At 38.1% G+C, this 18,154-nt stretch overlaps 1 protein-coding gene across 3 annotated transcripts in view; it reads right to left on the bottom strand.

Moving 5' to 3' along the window:
• The window catches only part of ammecr1 (AMMECR nuclear protein 1), an 82,169-nt gene that overhangs the window by 38,536 nt on the left and 25,479 nt on the right, over positions 1-18,154 (bottom strand). For all 3 annotated transcript variants that reach the window (XM_088924985.1, XM_088924986.1, XM_088924984.1), the window contains exon 2: positions 7,190-7,300. In XM_088924985.1, the coding sequence (XP_088781111.1) occupies positions 7,190-7,300 (111 nt within the window). The remainder of the gene's footprint in view (positions 1-7,189; positions 7,301-18,154) is intronic.

The following is an 18,154-nucleotide window of genomic DNA, read 5'->3' as shown; positions in this document are numbered from 1 at the left end:
TACATCTCCCAACTAAGGAACTCCCAACTTTATAAAAACACCTCTAAAATCCATGGTCACTGCTGACCACCTTCACACACTATTATGGAGTCCTGAATCACACAAAGCAAAGAATCTTACTGATGAATTCATTCATTTTAGATTCTGTTTCGGAGGTTTGGTTGTTTATAGCTTATATTTAAAATCAAATGTTAAACTTATTACTAAAATTTAGGATAACAAGAAATGTACTAAACTGATATCAGAAATACAACCAAAAACTTGGAAAAAACTGCAAGCATGTAAAATCCCAGTGTGAAGGGATGTCATGGAAAGAACAAAACTAGAATTATTCCTACCACTCTTAGAACTAAAACACTTTTTTAAACACCAGGATTAAACATTTAAGGAAAAAAATAGATGTCTGCCCTGTTTTCACACGCATTCATCTTTTTAGTACGTATATTATACCCTTGAAGGTTGGCGTTAATCTGCTAAACAGCAAGTAGAAGAGGTGCTGGCGTTAAGTGGGACATTTTGTCAAGCACCTGATCAACTAGTGAATGTGTATAGAGTATTGCATGCCATACTTATACATGTGAAGTGCAGCTCTGAGGCAAGGCTTGTAAGGAAACCTGCTCAGTGTCGTTAATCATTGCAGCGGTTCCAAGACGGTAGCTGGAATTTTGAAAACAAAATGGCGGTCAGACAGCCATTATGATCAAGCAGGAGTACCATTTCACCATTTGAGCACTGTCTTGTCACTAAAATGATAACTACCAAGTTAAGAGTTAATAGGCCAAGGAGTCCTTGAAAACAAGCAGATTGAGTAACATCTCACCAAGTATTTGCTGACCTGGTGTGGGCGGTAAAAATTATCACCACAGTGGGTGAACTGCAAATGAGAAGCAGGTTCTGATGTTCATCAAACCTGCTAAGTCTTATGTCAATCAGTCCAGTGGTTGCCAAGACAGTGGCCACTCTGTCTGATAAGGAAATGGCGGCCACCTGGTCATCTTGGTATACACAGAAAGAGCTGAATGTGTTAATGGTACTCCATCCAGTGAAATACTAACAATATTTGGAGCTAATGGAGCAAATAATGTTGAAAGAACGGATACCCTGTTTTCACAAACTATCCTTGGCTTGCAGTAGACTTCAGTTCCAGAAACTGTTCCACAACTTGAGTTTTACTTGATCAATATGCACATTTACCATTTAATATTTGGATGGTAATAGAGTCATATTCTATTCTCTGAATAAATCCAATTCTGCAAAAAATAAAACTCAAAATTATTTATGACTTAAACTGAACTAAAAACTCACAGATTAAATCTTATTTAATGAAACTCTACACAGCTTTGAGTAACAGTAGGTGAAACTGAAATTTTAATTTATGGTGGTTTGTCTTTTAAATTTTGCACACTTAGTATTCATGTTAAGTAACCCAGGGAGTGCCAGTATGTTCATCCTGGTGGTGCAAGTATCGACACTATAAAGTGTTGTATTATTTTGCCAAACATTTTTTAGCAGCCATGCTTTTGACAGGGTTTAAGGCATTCTTGGGGTTGGAAAATTATATTTCACAAAGTTTTAGGTTTTGATGCCTGCTTCCATTTAATCGGTGCAGCAGTTCATAAGAACCCAATTTAGGTTGATGTCACAAATTTAATGGCTTGTCTGTCCCAATACACTCGTCTTGTATGAAGCACCGAGCACAGTTGGCCTCTTAACTAAAGTCTACTTTTAAAAGTGGGAAGAAGATAAAATTTCCTTAGGATTGCAAAAAGGCCTCCAGTAACTGTCTGGAAGCCAAATAAAACCTAGTGTGTGAAAGTTGATTAGAGATCTGAACAATTCTAAACAAAACTCAACAGCATCTGTTGTTATTCATTTGCATACTAATAGGAAATACAAACCCTAGGCCAGTACATTACTGAATGATGTACATCTGATTCACATAATGCCATCTCTCTACTACTTTCTACAGTGATCCTAAACACTGGAGCTCCCCAAGGCTGCTGCCTCAGTCCTAGGCTGTACTACGTGTTCACCTATGACTGTACAGTTACTTACAGCAGCCGCCACATTATTAAGTTTGCAGATGATACCACAATTGTAGGGCTCATCAGAAAATAAGAAAATAAGAAAAAAAAGTCCTCATACAGAAGTGAGGGGGAGCATCTTATAAGATGATGCCTTGAAAACAATCTGGCCCTGAATGTCAACAAGACCAAAAGACTCATTGTGGACTTCAGGAGACCCAGAGGGAGTCACGCCTCTATCACCGTCGGTGGCACAGCAGTGGAAACTGTCAGCTGCTTCAGGTTCCTCGGCCTGCAGCTCTCCACCGACTTGGTCTCACAACACTGTAGCCCATCTGAAAAAGGCACAACAGAGCCTCCACTTTCTGTGGTGCTTAAAGAAATGCAGTATGGGGAAGCTGAACTATAGAAAAGTGTCCTCACCAGTGATATCATTGTGTGGTACAGCAATACAACCATGCATGACACACTACAAAGGGTTGCAGCAATGGCGCAGAAGATTATAGGATGAGATTTACCATCAGTCAGTGAGATTCACAGCATCCGCAATAAAGCCCAATCCATCATTCAGGATCCCCAACCATCCCGGCCACAAACTGTTCTCCCCTCTGTGCTCTGGCAAGTGGTACCGCACAGACCACTAGATTTAAGAACAGCTTCTATCCTACTGCAGTATGCATCCTCAGCAGCTAACTGCAATGCCTCAGACTCAATGCACATCTGTACTATGCACGTTTTGCATGGTCTACCAAATTTATTGTTCTGTTATTATTTCTGTTTGTAATGTACTGCCTATATTGGGTGGTGTTGTCTGTTGTACAGTGTCACCTCGGACTGTGTATGTCCTGAGAGATCAGTGCGAATAAGAATTCCAAAATACATGTACTGTACATGAGGCAAAAAACTCCTGTCCTCTTCTTCAGTCAAAACTCACGAGCACCTTTGACCCTTGCATTGAAAATCCCTTGTGCTGATAACGTTTCCATTGTCAGCGTGTTCCATGCAGACAGGTTTCTAACAGTCAGGGTTGGGTCTCAGCCACCCCCTCCCCCTCCCCCTCCCCAGTTCTGTGGAGTTCTGCAGTGTTGGGAGCAGGCCAGTTGGTGTTCCATATGCAGTACAGCCAGATGTAGCAAGCAAATCAACAGTTACATTTACATGCTGTCAAACGACTAGGGGGCACAGCAAAGAAAGTTCAAAATGCCTTGCATAAAACCATACTAAAGATGCATCATGACTCCTTTTGCTTATTCTCCCTTTACAAAACTAACTTTGCTTAAATCCAGAATTGCATTTTCCAGTGTCTGACTGTAATGCTCTAGCCTAAAAATAACATTTATACAAGGAAAGCTCAAAAAGAAAAGCACAAGACTCACAAGCTCCAACAGAACAGATGTCCAAAGTAATTTGTGAGTGAAAGGATGTTCTGCTAGAAGGCACATATTTAAAGCTGCCTGGGGTGTTTTTTAAATACACATATATAAAGGGAAAAAAATCAAGGCAGAGTTGGAATAGCCTTTGTTGGTCTCACTGCTATTGAACATGACAGTCTGATGAGTATTTAAAATGACAAAGAAGCAGCCTTCTGTTGACACAACACTCGCAGGCCCCATTTAATGTTATTCCAAGGCTTCCCTAAAAACATTAACACTGCAGCTGATCCAGAGAAAAATGAGAGAGAAAAATGTTCCTCATCAGGAGGAGCTGGGTGCCACAGATCTTCAACTCGGAATGACCTGGATTGTGTTATCATAAACCACAGATGGAATAAGGCAGGTAATGAATAGAGTTTATTTGGCATTTAGGTGTCTAGGGCTGTTAAAGGAAGAAAAACAAGTGTTAAAACTAATACCACAAATCTATAGAAGGATGACATTTTATTGAATGAAATAGGTACTACCAACCAAGGAAATTTAGATGACCTGAATGGTCTCTTCGCACTTCTTCTGTTCTTATCATCAGGGGTGTCAACTTCAGGTTTTATTGCTCTAATGACACGATCTGAGGAATCCATCCACCAATTACTGTATCTATTTTACCTGATACAGTGTTGCTGGGGAGATAGAGCCTATTTTGGCAAGCCATGCGCACAAAGCATGATATGCCCTGGATGGGATGCCAGTGCATCACAGGGCACATACAGACACAAACACACATACACCAGCACCAACTTCCCAGAAGCCAATTAACCTACCAGTATGTCTTTGGACTGTGTGAGAAAACTGAAGCACCTGGAGGAAACCCATATGAACAAGGGGAGAACATACAAACTCCATATAGATAGTACCCAAGGAATTGAAGCTCCAGCGTTTCGAGGTAGCAATCCTAATCACTGCACCACCATGGTGAGATATTCATGCAAAAATACAAGCTATAGAAATTGTTAAATTAAAACCTGGACATATTTTTCTTTGACAAAGTAAACTGTTAGGGGCCAATCAATTTGGTTGCTATCACAGGCATCACTAAAACCCCTCTAGTTGACTGTGCTGTAAGACAAATATTTAACATACTTCTGATTGAGTTGGCTCTGGGGCTTTTCAGTTACCTCAAAACGCACAGTCAGTTCTCTTCATTTGAATTATTTTTCATTATCAAGTCTCAGTTCTACTCTCTTAATTTGCACAGCTCCTATCCATTATCTGTTAATCATGACAGGATTATTTTGCTTTCCGATTTCAGTCTGCTAAGTGATACTAAATTATTTACACTGATGATGCATTTTTAAAACTACTGAACTCCCCTGAGTTTGCCTAGTACATTATAGAGTAAAAGCATAATCAAGGTTATATGGCAAATTTAGTTGTTTTGGTTAATTTTCTATTACAATTCTTGCTGCTTCAGGTGAAACAAGATCCAAAAACGCAACTCCCTCTATGGGAAAATTGCCATTAATGTAATGGTGATATTATTCAAAGAATTTTGTAGCTCATGCCTCAGTTGAATCTAGACTGGTCTACTGCAATGCTTTGTCTTCTGATCTTGGAAATCAAATCCTGTCATTGAATCAAGCCATGGCTTGTGAAGAAAGCAGCTGCTGGAGTCCACACAAGGAAAAGGGCACATTATTCCTGTGCTGGCGTAACTACATTGACATCCAGAGCTTTAAAGGTGGGGCACTGCCAAATTCACTGCTAGGCAAAATGGGGGCATGGACTATGAAATGTTTTTTACAGCATTGAAATCCAGTGAATTTGTTTGGTACATTTCATATTTTTATACAATTATGAGATTTCATTTTAAGAAAAGTTTAAACTAATACCCACCCCACCACGCACTATTTGGTTTTGGTATTATGCAGGAGGGAAATCTCAATCTATTTGTAAGGTAGAGATCTTAATTGTCTGCAAATGTCAATCAAAACAATCTGAATGTTCAAAACAGATCAGTTACAATTATACAATTATATTGATTACTACAGAGAACAATGTAAAAGAATTTGGAAGACGAATACTACATGTTGATCGTGATATACTTTTTCACAAATCCAAAATGTATCTTCTATGTGCCTGAAACATGACGAAGACGTTAGTTGGGTGCGGTCAGGTAATTCCATTGAACTTCAATGATGCAAACAGAACTATGCTTGGATACGGGTAAGATATTGTTAAGTGTGTAACAGCTGGAGCGTAAATATTTCCAGCTTCAAAGCAAAACGGGATGTTTGCTGAGATGTAGGGGGTTCAGATTCTGTGATCAAAGCAATAGCAAAGTTTACTTGGTTTACCTTAGCTAAATTCTGGATAAATAATTATCAATTAACAGTCCAGAAAGGCATCATAAAGACAGAAAATACAGATCACAAGAGAGGGAGACAGGAGAATAAAACTTAAAGCACATACCAGGTAATTGTTCTAGATCACCCAAGACCCAATTGGAGCAAAGCATTTGAATCTTGATAAGAGAACTTGCTATTCTGTACTTTTTAGGGAACTTGAGTTACTTGATTTCCTGAGTAAAGAATCCCTCGGTTAAAACAGCCTCTCCTGCTGAGCGGTTGCATTTTTAAAACAGGGAGATTTAAAAGATTTGACTATAGTTTGTGTTCTGTTTAGAAGGCGGTTTATCTTTTATAAGCATTGTGACTTAAATATTTGGTAACACTGGGATTTTTCTGGGTGGTTAGGACCTGAGGCCTCTGGAATGTCTTGTCTGTACATACTGTACATAGGAAAACTTGTGTTGTATGTTTATGTTAAGTATGTGTGTTATGTAGTATTTGTATTGTCACTGTTAATAAATATTTGTTCAACCAAGTATGCCTGAATTATTACTCTTTTCACCACAAATGTGCCAGAAAATAAAGAATCAATGTGCTTCTAACTCTATCAGCCACTCAGGTATATTATTGGAGAAATCCTTACAAGTTGGGGGTTATGCTTTTTTTTAGTTATTGACTAACCCGCTTGGTCAATTCCTGTTATTCGTCATTTGTAACAATATGATGGCAGAAACGATTCAACACATTTGTACCAGACTGCGTTTTGGAAATGAAGACTGTGATCTATTCAACACACATTTTTGAATACTGCTGTGTATTGATGACAATCAAACAGGAACTTAATGATGGACTTTTTTTCACTGGTCATCACAAGTTTTTTGCATTTATTCTTCAAAATTTAGGCTCATATTTTGTTACAACACCTTGAAATTTCAGACTCAAATGTCGTAAACCGTGAAATTCAGATGCTTTGAAATGCCGTGACTGTGAGATTTGTTTTTTCATGGTTGCAATTAGTGTTTACTACACCTCCTAAAAATTAAAACAAATACATTTGTTGAAAAGTGCTTCAAGCAGTTTAAGGACAAAGTGCAGACAGTTTATACCCTATCAGCCTACCATAAAACCTTAAATTCACATCCTTTGAAAAACTAATTTCAAAGTTAACATCAGGGAATAAAGGCATTTTAAAAGAGTTTCAAGTTTTCACACAGAATAGAAGATCCTTAAAAAAAGAAATATCAACCTCAGTTCCCTAAGACAGATGCCCAGATGTAACAGAACTATCTCCATAATCTAGGCTATACCATTTTCATTTATGCAGAAGGGAGTCTTGTTTCATTTTGATGCTTTAACAGAGACCAAATTGAGTAAAAATAAATAAATATACAAAATAAACAATTAAGTAAGACAAAGCTGAAAATTTATGTTCAAGACAACTCACCTGGTAAGAGTGTACTCCCTGAGTCCTGAATGCAGATTCATGGCAGAAAATGTACCTATACAACCCCTCAACCGCTTGTCCCGTCCAATTTTCCATGTGACGAACAGCGGGCTGTAAAAGAAAAAAAAGACATACGATCACTTCATAACTTTGGAAGTAGCTGGAAACAGTAAACTTATTGTGAGAGCACAGTCCCGGTAGAGACCACATTCCCCAGATTCCTCTGGGGGAATGAGTTGCTGTCCTGTCACCTGACCAGTTTCAGGAAGCCAACTGATCAGGTGACTGCTTAAAAATAGGAAGAGCATGGTTCCAAGGTCAGTTAATGGATATCTGCTGCCTGAAAGCCAGAGGGCAGGACAGCTCTGTGTGTTGTTTACAGGAGAAAGAAGAGCTGACCATAGACCAATGGGTTTGTGAGTTTCTGGGAAAAGAACTTGTGTGGCTTTTGTGATCATTTTGTGAAATATGAATAGTCTCAGAGAGACTAGGTTTGCTTGGAGGCTGATAAGCAGGGTAGCTGTTTGGCTATGACAGAAAAGATAAGAGCTCAGGCTTTTGTTTTGGTTTATTTGATTGTGCCATTTGGGATTTTGCCCTACACAATAAAAAGAAACAGGTGTTTTGAACCACACAGCTATGTTTTGGTGCGTTTCTTGGCCTAGACCTGCCTATTTTTAAAGATCCAATTATGATACGCCCAAGGGTATGTCACAATATGTAAATGCAAATGAGACATTAATAACATAATACACTAAATTTGCAACATTTCACATTTTTGCTTTCCCAATACAAATAAGAACGGGACAACAATTTCTTACTATCAATGTCACTCCACTAAAGCTACTGTTGTGTAAGCTTAAAAAAGTATAAGGCAATAATATGCTCATATGTGGATTTTTGCATAACATTCTCAGTAAAAGAAAACAGTATATTCGTTTAAGCACAAAGCAGATTCAAATAGATCTAGATGTCTGTTCCACTGCATGCACACATGAACGTAAACAAGGAAATTCCTTGCACAAACAAAACTAGGTTAAAAATAAGCTTACTAAAAAATGTAAAAGTTGGCAATACAATATATTCTAAAACTACAATAAATTACCAGCTTGATGTTTTGGGCTTAAAAATGATGCGTATATAGAAAAACAACCTCATTTTATTAGCTATTTAATTTCAGCTCTGGCCTTTAAAACATCACTAGTGTTAAAAAAAACATGTTATCAGTCACTCACTAACAGTACATTCTAATTTTGTATGAGAAATCTATTTCTATAAGTATCAACAGCTGAAACTTCTAGCTATTCTGCTCTAAAATCAGAATCTACATGTGGTAGTTTTTTTAGTTAATCACAAGGTGCAATGAAAATCCAAATACCTGTCAGAACTTTGAGTCGATTCTAGAGATTCACGGTATTATATATACACACAGGGTATACAACATCATGCCTGCTTTTTGCTTAGAACGGATGTTATATGCGGAGTGGGGCTTTATAAAGGCTCATCTTTAACACTCCCAAGAAAGATTCAGATTTTAATGACTAAATCTGTTCTGCAGTATGCAAACATGCACCTGGTTTTCTTGTTTCATACAGAAAACCTAAGGTTTTTCCATTTTACAAAAACTGAAATCTAAAACCTGTGCACATAAAAAGAGGAACCAAGATGCAACTAAGTGAAAAACAGTTCACGTGACTTTGGGCACAACTTAGCATTTCATTTTAATGTTGAATGCAGAAAAAAATTAAGTCTTTTGAATACAAAGGAAATGCAAGAGTTTTCATGGAAACAGTTTCAAGCTCTTGGCAATTCCACTTTTGTATTTGCACTCATTCTTATATTTTAAATGTTTGTATTAAAATCCTTATTATTAGTATAAAACTATTTATATAAACTACATTATAAAAATTAAAAGACCTAGTTAAACAGTCTCAAATATTCAACTAGGTGTGGTTGTAGGTTACCAACTTAGTGATTCAGCTTAAACAACCCGCTCGAAATCTGAAATTTGACCAAACCTGGCTTCAACAAAAAATCCCATTTAACTGAAATTAGGGGCAAAGGTTTTTTTTAGTTGTATGGTACAATCAGAATAAGGTTTACCAAGACTCCAGTGTAAATTCATATCAATTGTTTAGTGTCCCTATAAAAACAATTTTCTCAGTTTGTCACTTGAAATTGGTTAATGGCCTGAAAAGCTTTACAGACACCTGCAACATTGCTAGGGAGAGAAATCCATCAATCATGCAATTCAGTTGTTAATACAACACAAAACCCAATACAATCATCTATTTAGAATAAGACCTCTGATTTTCTCGTTTTACTGGATTTTGCAGAGGAGCATGAAGCATAAAATACACTATAACTATTTACAGTGGGTACTACAACTGACTCACCTGATTGGCTTAAAACACCTGCTTTTTCATTATGAGATGTCCATTTCATTAAAACTTATAGAAGTGTAAAAGTTAAATGCTCAAATTGGCAGTTTTTGCAGGAGGGCTATTGGCCAGTTTAACAGCAATAGACTGACACTCCTTTCCTCATTAACTGATCGGTAATTAGGCTTAATTACTTAATTAGGCTGCCATTCCACACTAGAGTTAAAAAAAAGAAACTATACAAAAACAACCAGACTTTTTTTCCAATTTAGAAATGATCTACTCACACAATTGCCCATTATGAAATGAATCATGTCTGACTAATCTTTTGTATTTAGTTGTACTAGTCAAAAATAAAAAAAACACTTTAAAAAGCTAATTTGAATGATTTGCTTTCAGCTTGGATTTTCATTGCTTTTTCTGTCTAGACTAGCTAACTCTGTGATATAGCATATTCCTATGAAACCTTTTAATCAAATCTGAAATCAATTTAAAAACATCATGCAAGATGTTCAAGTAAGTAAATCAAGTAAGAGTCTGGGTAATATACCTAGATGACAATACAAAAACTGAGAGTTGAATATATATAGAAAACAATCAGAACAATTTAGTATTTAGTTGTGGGTACAGTACAAGCATTTTAACTATCAGGAGTTCATGAATAAAAATAAGAATTTTCCGCACTATTATTTGCTGTTATTACTTGAAAGACAAACTTTCAAAAGTAATAAAAAACTTAATTATAAAGAGAAACAGGTCAGGATGGCCACAGTGCACAAGCTGTGGGCTTGAACAATCTTTCCAGTCACTTCTTGTGTAACGGCGATGTACCACATGATGCATGAAGTCACCTCAGTTTAATCTGAGCGGGAAAGAAATCTCTCCTAATCCAGCACAACTCCACAAGATTACACGGTGATGTGCTTGAGCTGCTCACACGTCTTTATTTATTTTTTATTTTAAAGACACTTTACTTGCAGAGAAAAAAGTCTAAAAAAGTGGAGACTGGTGTTGTTGCGTAAACAAGCATTACCAGTCAATCGTGCTATTGTCCTCTTCGTCTGTGGAACAAAGAAAGGCAAAAAGGGCTTCTGTTGCGACCAAGTGCCCCACATGAAACCTGTTTGCCTGCAAAGCAAATGACTCGTCATGATCTCATACTGGTCATTATGTGCTCAGTAGATATATTTGGATGTCATTGTCTTTAGTCATCTTGCATTGTTTAGTAACTGGAGCATACAGTGTACATTTCCAGTAGCATCCGAATTAAACCTCACAGTTATTTCTGTGGGGCAGAATGGTGGCACAATGGTTAACATTGCTGCCTCACAGCACCAGGGCCCTGGGTTCAATTACTGGGCTGCTGTCTGCGTGGGGTTTGTTTGTTCTCCTCATGTGTGTGTGTGGGTTTCCCCCAGCTACTCTGGTTTCCTCCCATAGTCCTAAGACTTGCTGGTGTGTTAACTGGCTTCTGAGAAAACTGGCCCTGGTGAAAGTATGTGCGTGTCTGCCTTGTGATGGACTGGCTTCCTGTCCAGGGTGTATCCCACCTTGCGCCCACAGCTTGCTGGGTTAGACTCTGGCTCCTCTTGCAAGCCCACAACTGGATAAGTGGTTTAAAAAATGGACAGGAATTATTTCTGTGGGCTAATGTCTCTGGGCTCAGCGCAATGAGCACATTTCAGAAATGGCATCGTCCCCTTTTGAAATAGACGCTGTAAAACTCTGCCGTGGCAGAGTGGTGTGGTGCTGTACACGTACAGAGCCTGAGACTGACCAGGATCAAATTCAAAGAGTGGCAGAGAGAGCAGCAGTATTGTTTAGTCTTGTAGAGTTGTAGGGTGTACTCCTACCTTGCATCCTTTACTTCTGGAATGGGCTAAACGTGGCTGTGACTCTTACCAGAAATAAGCATCTTACTGAAAATGGATGGAATTAGGCCTTTAACAAAAGTATTCTCCAGATGGAATGCTTTTTTGATGGTTTTACATCAGTGCCCTCCAGAATTACTGGCACCCTTGGTAAGGATGAGCAAAAAAGGCTATAAAAAGTGTCTTTGTTGTTTATCAGCTTGATCTTACACTGAAAATGAGAGAAATCTAACCTTTCAGTGAGGTAAAATGATTCCCCCAAAAAATCTTTATAACAAAAATAACATTTTTTCTCAAAAACACGTGTCACAATTATTGGCAGCCCTAGAAATTTCTATGAATAAATCAAACTTACATATATTCCCATTCATATTTGACCTTTTTTAAGCATGCCTGAGTCTTTAGGAACTCTTAAGTGGTCATCCGTGACTTCCTATTTCACTGGGGTATAAATATGAAGTGACACAGGCCAAACACCTTTAGTCATCCATCAACATGGGGAAGATCAGAGAATACACAAATGAAATGAGACAAAAGGTTGTTGACCTTCATAAATCAGGCAACGGCTATATAAAATAGCTTCACACCTGAAAATATCCATCTCCACTATTAGGGCAATAATTATGAAGTTTCAAACAACTGGTGCTGTGATGAACCTGCCTGGAAGAGGACGCAAGTGTATTTTGCCCCCACGCACAGTGAGGAGGATGGTTCGAGAGCAAAACTTCACAGTTGGACAACTGCAGGATTTGGCTGCATTCTGGGGTCACCAAGTCTCCAAAACTACAATTAGACACCACCTCCATGCCAACAAACTAATTGAAAGGCTTGCTAGAAGAAAGCCTCTGCTGTCGTCAAACCACAAACGTAAGCACCTGGAATTCGCTAAACATCACTGGAACTTTGATTGGAACAGGGTTCTATGGTCAGATGAGAAAAAATATAGCTTTTTGGCAACAAACACCAGAGGTAGGTTTGGTGTAAAAAGAATCAAGGTCATGCAGAAAATAACCTAATCCCCACTGTGATGTATAGTAGCGGATCTGTGATGTTGTGGGGCTGTTTTTCTTCCAAAGGCCCTGGGAATCTTGTTAGGATATTTGGCATCATGGACTTCATCAAATACCAGGAGATTTTAGATCAAAATCTATCTGCCTCAGCCAGGAACCTAAGACTGGGTCGTGGTTGGATCTTCCAGCAAGACAATGATCTAAAGCACACCTCCAAATCCAACAAAAATGGTTCACTGACCACAGAATCAAGCTTGTGCCCTGACCTAAACCCCATTGAAAACCTGTGGGGTGAGCTGAAAGGAGAGTCCACAAGCAAGGACCAAGGACTCTGAAGGATCTGGAGAGATTTTGTATGGAGGAATGTTCTCGGATCCCTTTATATGTGTTCTCCCACCTCCCACCTTATAATCCAGCATTATAAGAGAAGACTCAGTGCTGTTAACTTGGAAAAGGGAGGGTGCACAAAGTACTAAATGCAGGGGTGCCAATAATTGTAAATTATTTTTTTTCATTGAATAATTTTACCTCACCTAAAGGTTAGGTTTCTCTCATTTTTTCATAGCCTTTTTTTGCTCATCTTTACCAAGGGTGCCAGTAATTCTAGAGGGCACTGTAAGAGACACAGCATCTATATCTTCTTGCAGTGACAGTAACTGGTATGATATTTGCTTGTCTTATTATTATTTGCAATTCATATGCTAGGAAAGGAAACAGCTGAAGTACATTAAATAGCAGGTGAAGTTGTCAGGCTTAAGGGATCAGATTCACTGTGGCAGAAAGTGTAAGAGATAGCACATACCGTTCTTTCTGTAACAAAGGTAAAATACAGTACTAAACTACTGCTTAAAGTTTCCAAGAGAGGAGGCCAGTCACATTTTATGGGAGGAAAACATTTCACCCAACTGGAATGTACACTTATAAACATATATTTGTGTTTTAGGTTGGCTTTATGCTGCCTCAGGGCCACCTTTTCATTCTGGGAGTGTACACACTTAAGAAAAGCCTGAATTTTTTGGCTCAATTTTTTGACTCAGACCCAGGGATGATGACTGAAGGACCCAAGGCCAGCCTAATGGCAAAGCATTTAAAAAGCAGGCAAATAAAATCAGACAATAGACAGACAAAAGTCTAAGCAGCAGTACTATAATAGCAACAATGTTTCAATTAATAAAATGTCCATTTTATAGACAAGTCTATTACTTCTTTCAGTCATGTCATTGACTGAATATTTTAGTGGTGACATGATTATTTTTCTGAAAAGCATATTGAGCCTATGCCATTTATAAACTGTTGTGCAAACAGAATGTGTAAAATGGGCACAGATGTGAATTAATTCAAATTATCATATTTCCTGCTGGTGATGGGTCTGAATCTCAGATTGTAGAAAAAATAATTTCATCTGGAACGCAACAGATTTGAACAGGTTTGGGTATGTTTTGAGGGATATGAAAGTTTTAAAGAAAAAGGAAACCACAATTATCTTAACTGCCAAAGCATGTAAATAAAAGAGCTGTCTGGTTTAAGTAGTATTACTACTGCGACGATATGGAATAGAATATTATTCTCAAATGTCACAAGCTTCCATTTCTGAAAAGCAGTTTTATAAAAATTAGGTTGGCTTTTCAGTCACGATTTTTAAGGCCTTAGGCTGCTATAAATCTCACGTGTGAATGGAGGAGAGAGGCAGCAACAAAAAAGGCTGACCTACATTTGATTCGACTAAGGGCTGGGCCCTGGGCTGGCCTAATAAGTGTGAAAGGGACCCAAGTGTAACGATGAGAGAGCCACACAAAAAGATGACGCCAAGTTAATCATCCTCTTCCACTCCCTCTTCCACCATCAAGAAAATCCAGTTCATCTACAGGATGTACAGCTCTCCTAAGCGTATAACGCAAGCTGATTTACCCTCATCTCCAGTCAAAATGAAAGGATTTTCTTTACAAACTTACTATCAAATCTCAGTCAAAGAGGCGAAAAACTAGTGATCTGAGATGCTAATTTTATGATGAATAAAATGGGGTGAGATCATTTGGAAAAATAGGCACCAGTAGAAAAACTATCTTGACTAAACGCACTATCTTGTATTAGTAAACAGGGAATGAAGATAGTGTTAGTGAAGAAAGTGTTAACACCTTGCTGCAGTCAAAGACTATGTTCAATAAATGGGACTGAAGCTCTGCACTGTTTAATAAATGATATTTAGCACGGAAAAAGACTTTCACAGTGAAAGTAGGCAAAAATGTCTGGAAATTCCCTGCTGTCTTCACTATCTCAAGAATATTTGCCAGTTACCGCTTGCAAGTGTGAGTCACAAACACATGGCCCCTGACTCACAGGGAGATCTTCCATACAGTCTGCTGACCTGTTCTTCCATGCAGCTGCAAAAAGGAGTGGAAAGAGAACCCTGCTGAAGTCGATATTCATCATTAGCATTTCTAATCATATCCCTATGATATAGGCAAAGGAAAAAGAATTTAAATTAGTGGACGTACGAAGTAATCACTTTCAAGTCAATACTCATCATTAGCATATCTAATAATATCCCTATGATATAAGCAAAGGAAAAAGAAAATTTAAATTAGTGGACGTGAGTTGAAAGTGATAACTTTGTACGTCTACTTATTTAAATCTAAATATTGAATCCAGATCCCACTACAAGTGTTTACCAAGACTGTTTTCAAGGCATGGCCAAATAAAGCAAAACTGTAAGTTCTTTCAGTGCTTTTAGTATGCTTTTCAGGAAAGAACAATGGGTACACTGTTCTTTAAAACTCATTTTCAAAATTCAGTTAGCTTTCCTTGCTTGAATGATTGGAATGAGACTCCAATAGGTGATGTTGATATGACTATCTAAGCATCTACACTTGCAAAAGTCAATCTATGCAGCTTAAAAGCCTGTAAGTCTTTCAATGCCTTAATATGAACATCAATACACAAAGGGTTATTTCTGTAACAAAATTAGAAAATGCTCACATTTTTTGCTCATTCTGGAAGCCTTGAGGAGTGACAAAGACAGCTGAAGAATGGCATTATGTAGCTGCCAGCTGAGGTGAGAGAGATGGACATATGGGCTTTGCTGTTTTTATATAACCACAGGGGATGCCATTTTTAAACAGGGTTTGGCAAGCAACCATGTGTCTCAATCCTGTATCAGTATACGCTTCCAAACAAACCATAAGGATCAAAGGATGCCACCTCTTTCTTTCCAACAGAGTTATTCTGTGAGACCATCTGGAATGGAATTCCTAGACCTGCACCTACATGGACAGCTGAAAGCACGTACTGTTCGCCAGCCCAAAGTAACGCACACTGTAATGACATTCGTTACAACTCCCATCCCATTCCAGTGTTACTCCCTAATAGTTTGGTCTTTTAGGCATAAAAAAGGCAGGTAATTCTGTCAAACCTGTACTGTATAGGAGCAAATGCAGTTTGACTTATTAAAAGGCAGGCTAACATGGAAATTGAATGAACTGCTAATCTGGATCAATCTTAAAAGGCCTGCCATTAATAAATGCAGACCGGTCTTCTGCCAATGTAAGTCATACATACTACATTAAATACATTAAATGTATGTATTCTTAACATTATGTTGATTCTATGCATTTCATCATAGTTAAAATGATCCCACTGTTAACTCGTGTTTATTCACACCTTTTTTTGCCTGTGCTTTTACAATAATAATTAAAGAAAAAATTGCTAGCATGCTCCCCTGACAGCAATTTCAGACTATTATTAAAATTATTACCATCATTAGGTAATCCCCTCTGGAGAGAAACCTAGCATGAAAATCATCGTCTTCTACTTTAGGTGGCACTCAGTTAATATCATTCTTCTTAGTGAGCACCCTAAATAAACACTGCTTGCAATCAATAAAAAAGGCCAAGATACCACAGCATTATACATAGGATGAAAACGAACACTTTACATTAAATGTTAGCTTAGACAATCCCAATCAAGAATGTCAGCAAATCTGGAGTGCAATTCTCTCACCATAAGAAATTTGGGAAACATCTAAGAAAACCCAAGTAAGTGGACTACAACTTCCAACCCAATTCCCCAATAAGGTAAAACAGGACACTGTGCTATAGGAATTAATCCAATGGAATCAAAACAAGGTGCTGCTGACTCGCCCACTAAAGATCCCAGGGTTTTCATCAGAGACCATAACATCATAAGAGCACACAATGATCTCCAGTAGCAGATGAAGTGGGCCCTCTCTTATACGTGGAGTGCTTTGGTATGACCTGGGATGAAAAGCACAATAAAAAGGCAAATCATTTCATAAAATGTTTTGGCTTTACTGCCCTAGCACTCCTCAGAATTCTCATACAACGTCCTTGGGTGGCCTCAAACAACTTGCATATCACAGGACTGAAAATGGATTTCCTGTGACAATAAAGGAGGCTGTCGCATTAATCAGCACACCAGAAATGCAATCTCTAAACATTTCACTGCTTTCAACAGAATTTAAATACTTTCATGGTAGACTTTTCACTTGGCTTTTCTCTACAATGCCGTTTCATCTGTCTCGTTAAACATTTCACTTAAGAAAATCACATCACTACACCGAAAACACTTTAATGGAATGCTGAGAATTAATATAAAGTTCAGCCAAGGATATGTAATTTGAAACTACTGAAGGCATTTTTATTTCCAGAAGTTATCCATCAAATTTTCTAACCACTTACAGGGTCACAAGGGAGCCGGAGCCTAACCTGGCAAGCAATGGGCACAAGGCACGATACACCCTGGGCAGGATGGCAGTCCATCATATAGTACACACAAACACAGATACAAACATCCACAGACTCACACCAGCACCACACCAGACATACTGTTTTTTCCAGAAACCAGTATGTCTTTGGACTGTGCGATGAAACCAGAGCAACCAGAAAGAAAAACATGAGAATGAAGACATGCAAACTCCACACAGACAGTAACCCAGGAATTGAACCCAGGGTCCCAGTGCTGTGAGATAGTAACGCCAATCAGTGTGCCACTGTACCACCCCCAGGAGTTATCATGTTAGACTTTTTTCTTTCTGGAAAAAAACAGCAACAGTATTTCTCCTTCTTTCTAGACTTTTTATAACACCCTTTCAGAGCTCTGCTGGGTACATTTACAGTTAATAAAAAAACTGTTTCTCTTAATGTAATAATAATATACTTATAATAATCATAGTCTTGTTTGCGCATTATCTACCTATAGATTCACAAACATAAACAGAAGATTATCTGACAGAATGCCGCTATGATATGTGAAAGAACTTAATATTTTAGGATGTTTAAAATTTCACAGTAAAACTAATCCACATTTATACTGAACAGGCATTCATCATTGTACATTTATGCAATTATGTTTGTATCCAATTACAAATACCTTGGCTGCATTAAAAGGATAATTACTAAAAGCTAATGTGAGTGGTTGAAAATTAAACCAAACTGTGGCTGAAGAGCTCCCACAGTGCAGAGTACTCCTGGAACTCATTAATTCAGTGAGAACAGCCTTCTCCCCCTCGAAGAGCTCTGTGAATGAGCAGGTACACTGGACAGACTTCAGCAATGTTAGTCCAATCCAACAGCACATTACATGCTCAAAGAATCAAAGTTGGTGAATTACGTAAACATTAAAAAATAAAGGAACATTGACAATCACTGACTCCTATGGGCTGTGGGATGGACATTGGTTTCTATGAAG

The sequence above is a fragment of the Atractosteus spatula genome, chromosome 9, assembly GCF_055471065.1.
Source record: "Atractosteus spatula isolate fAtrSpa1 chromosome 9, fAtrSpa1.hap1, whole genome shotgun sequence".
Taxonomy (NCBI): Eukaryota; Metazoa; Chordata; class Actinopteri; order Semionotiformes; family Lepisosteidae; genus Atractosteus; species Atractosteus spatula.
This window is presented reverse-complemented; position numbering and strand designations above follow the sequence as displayed.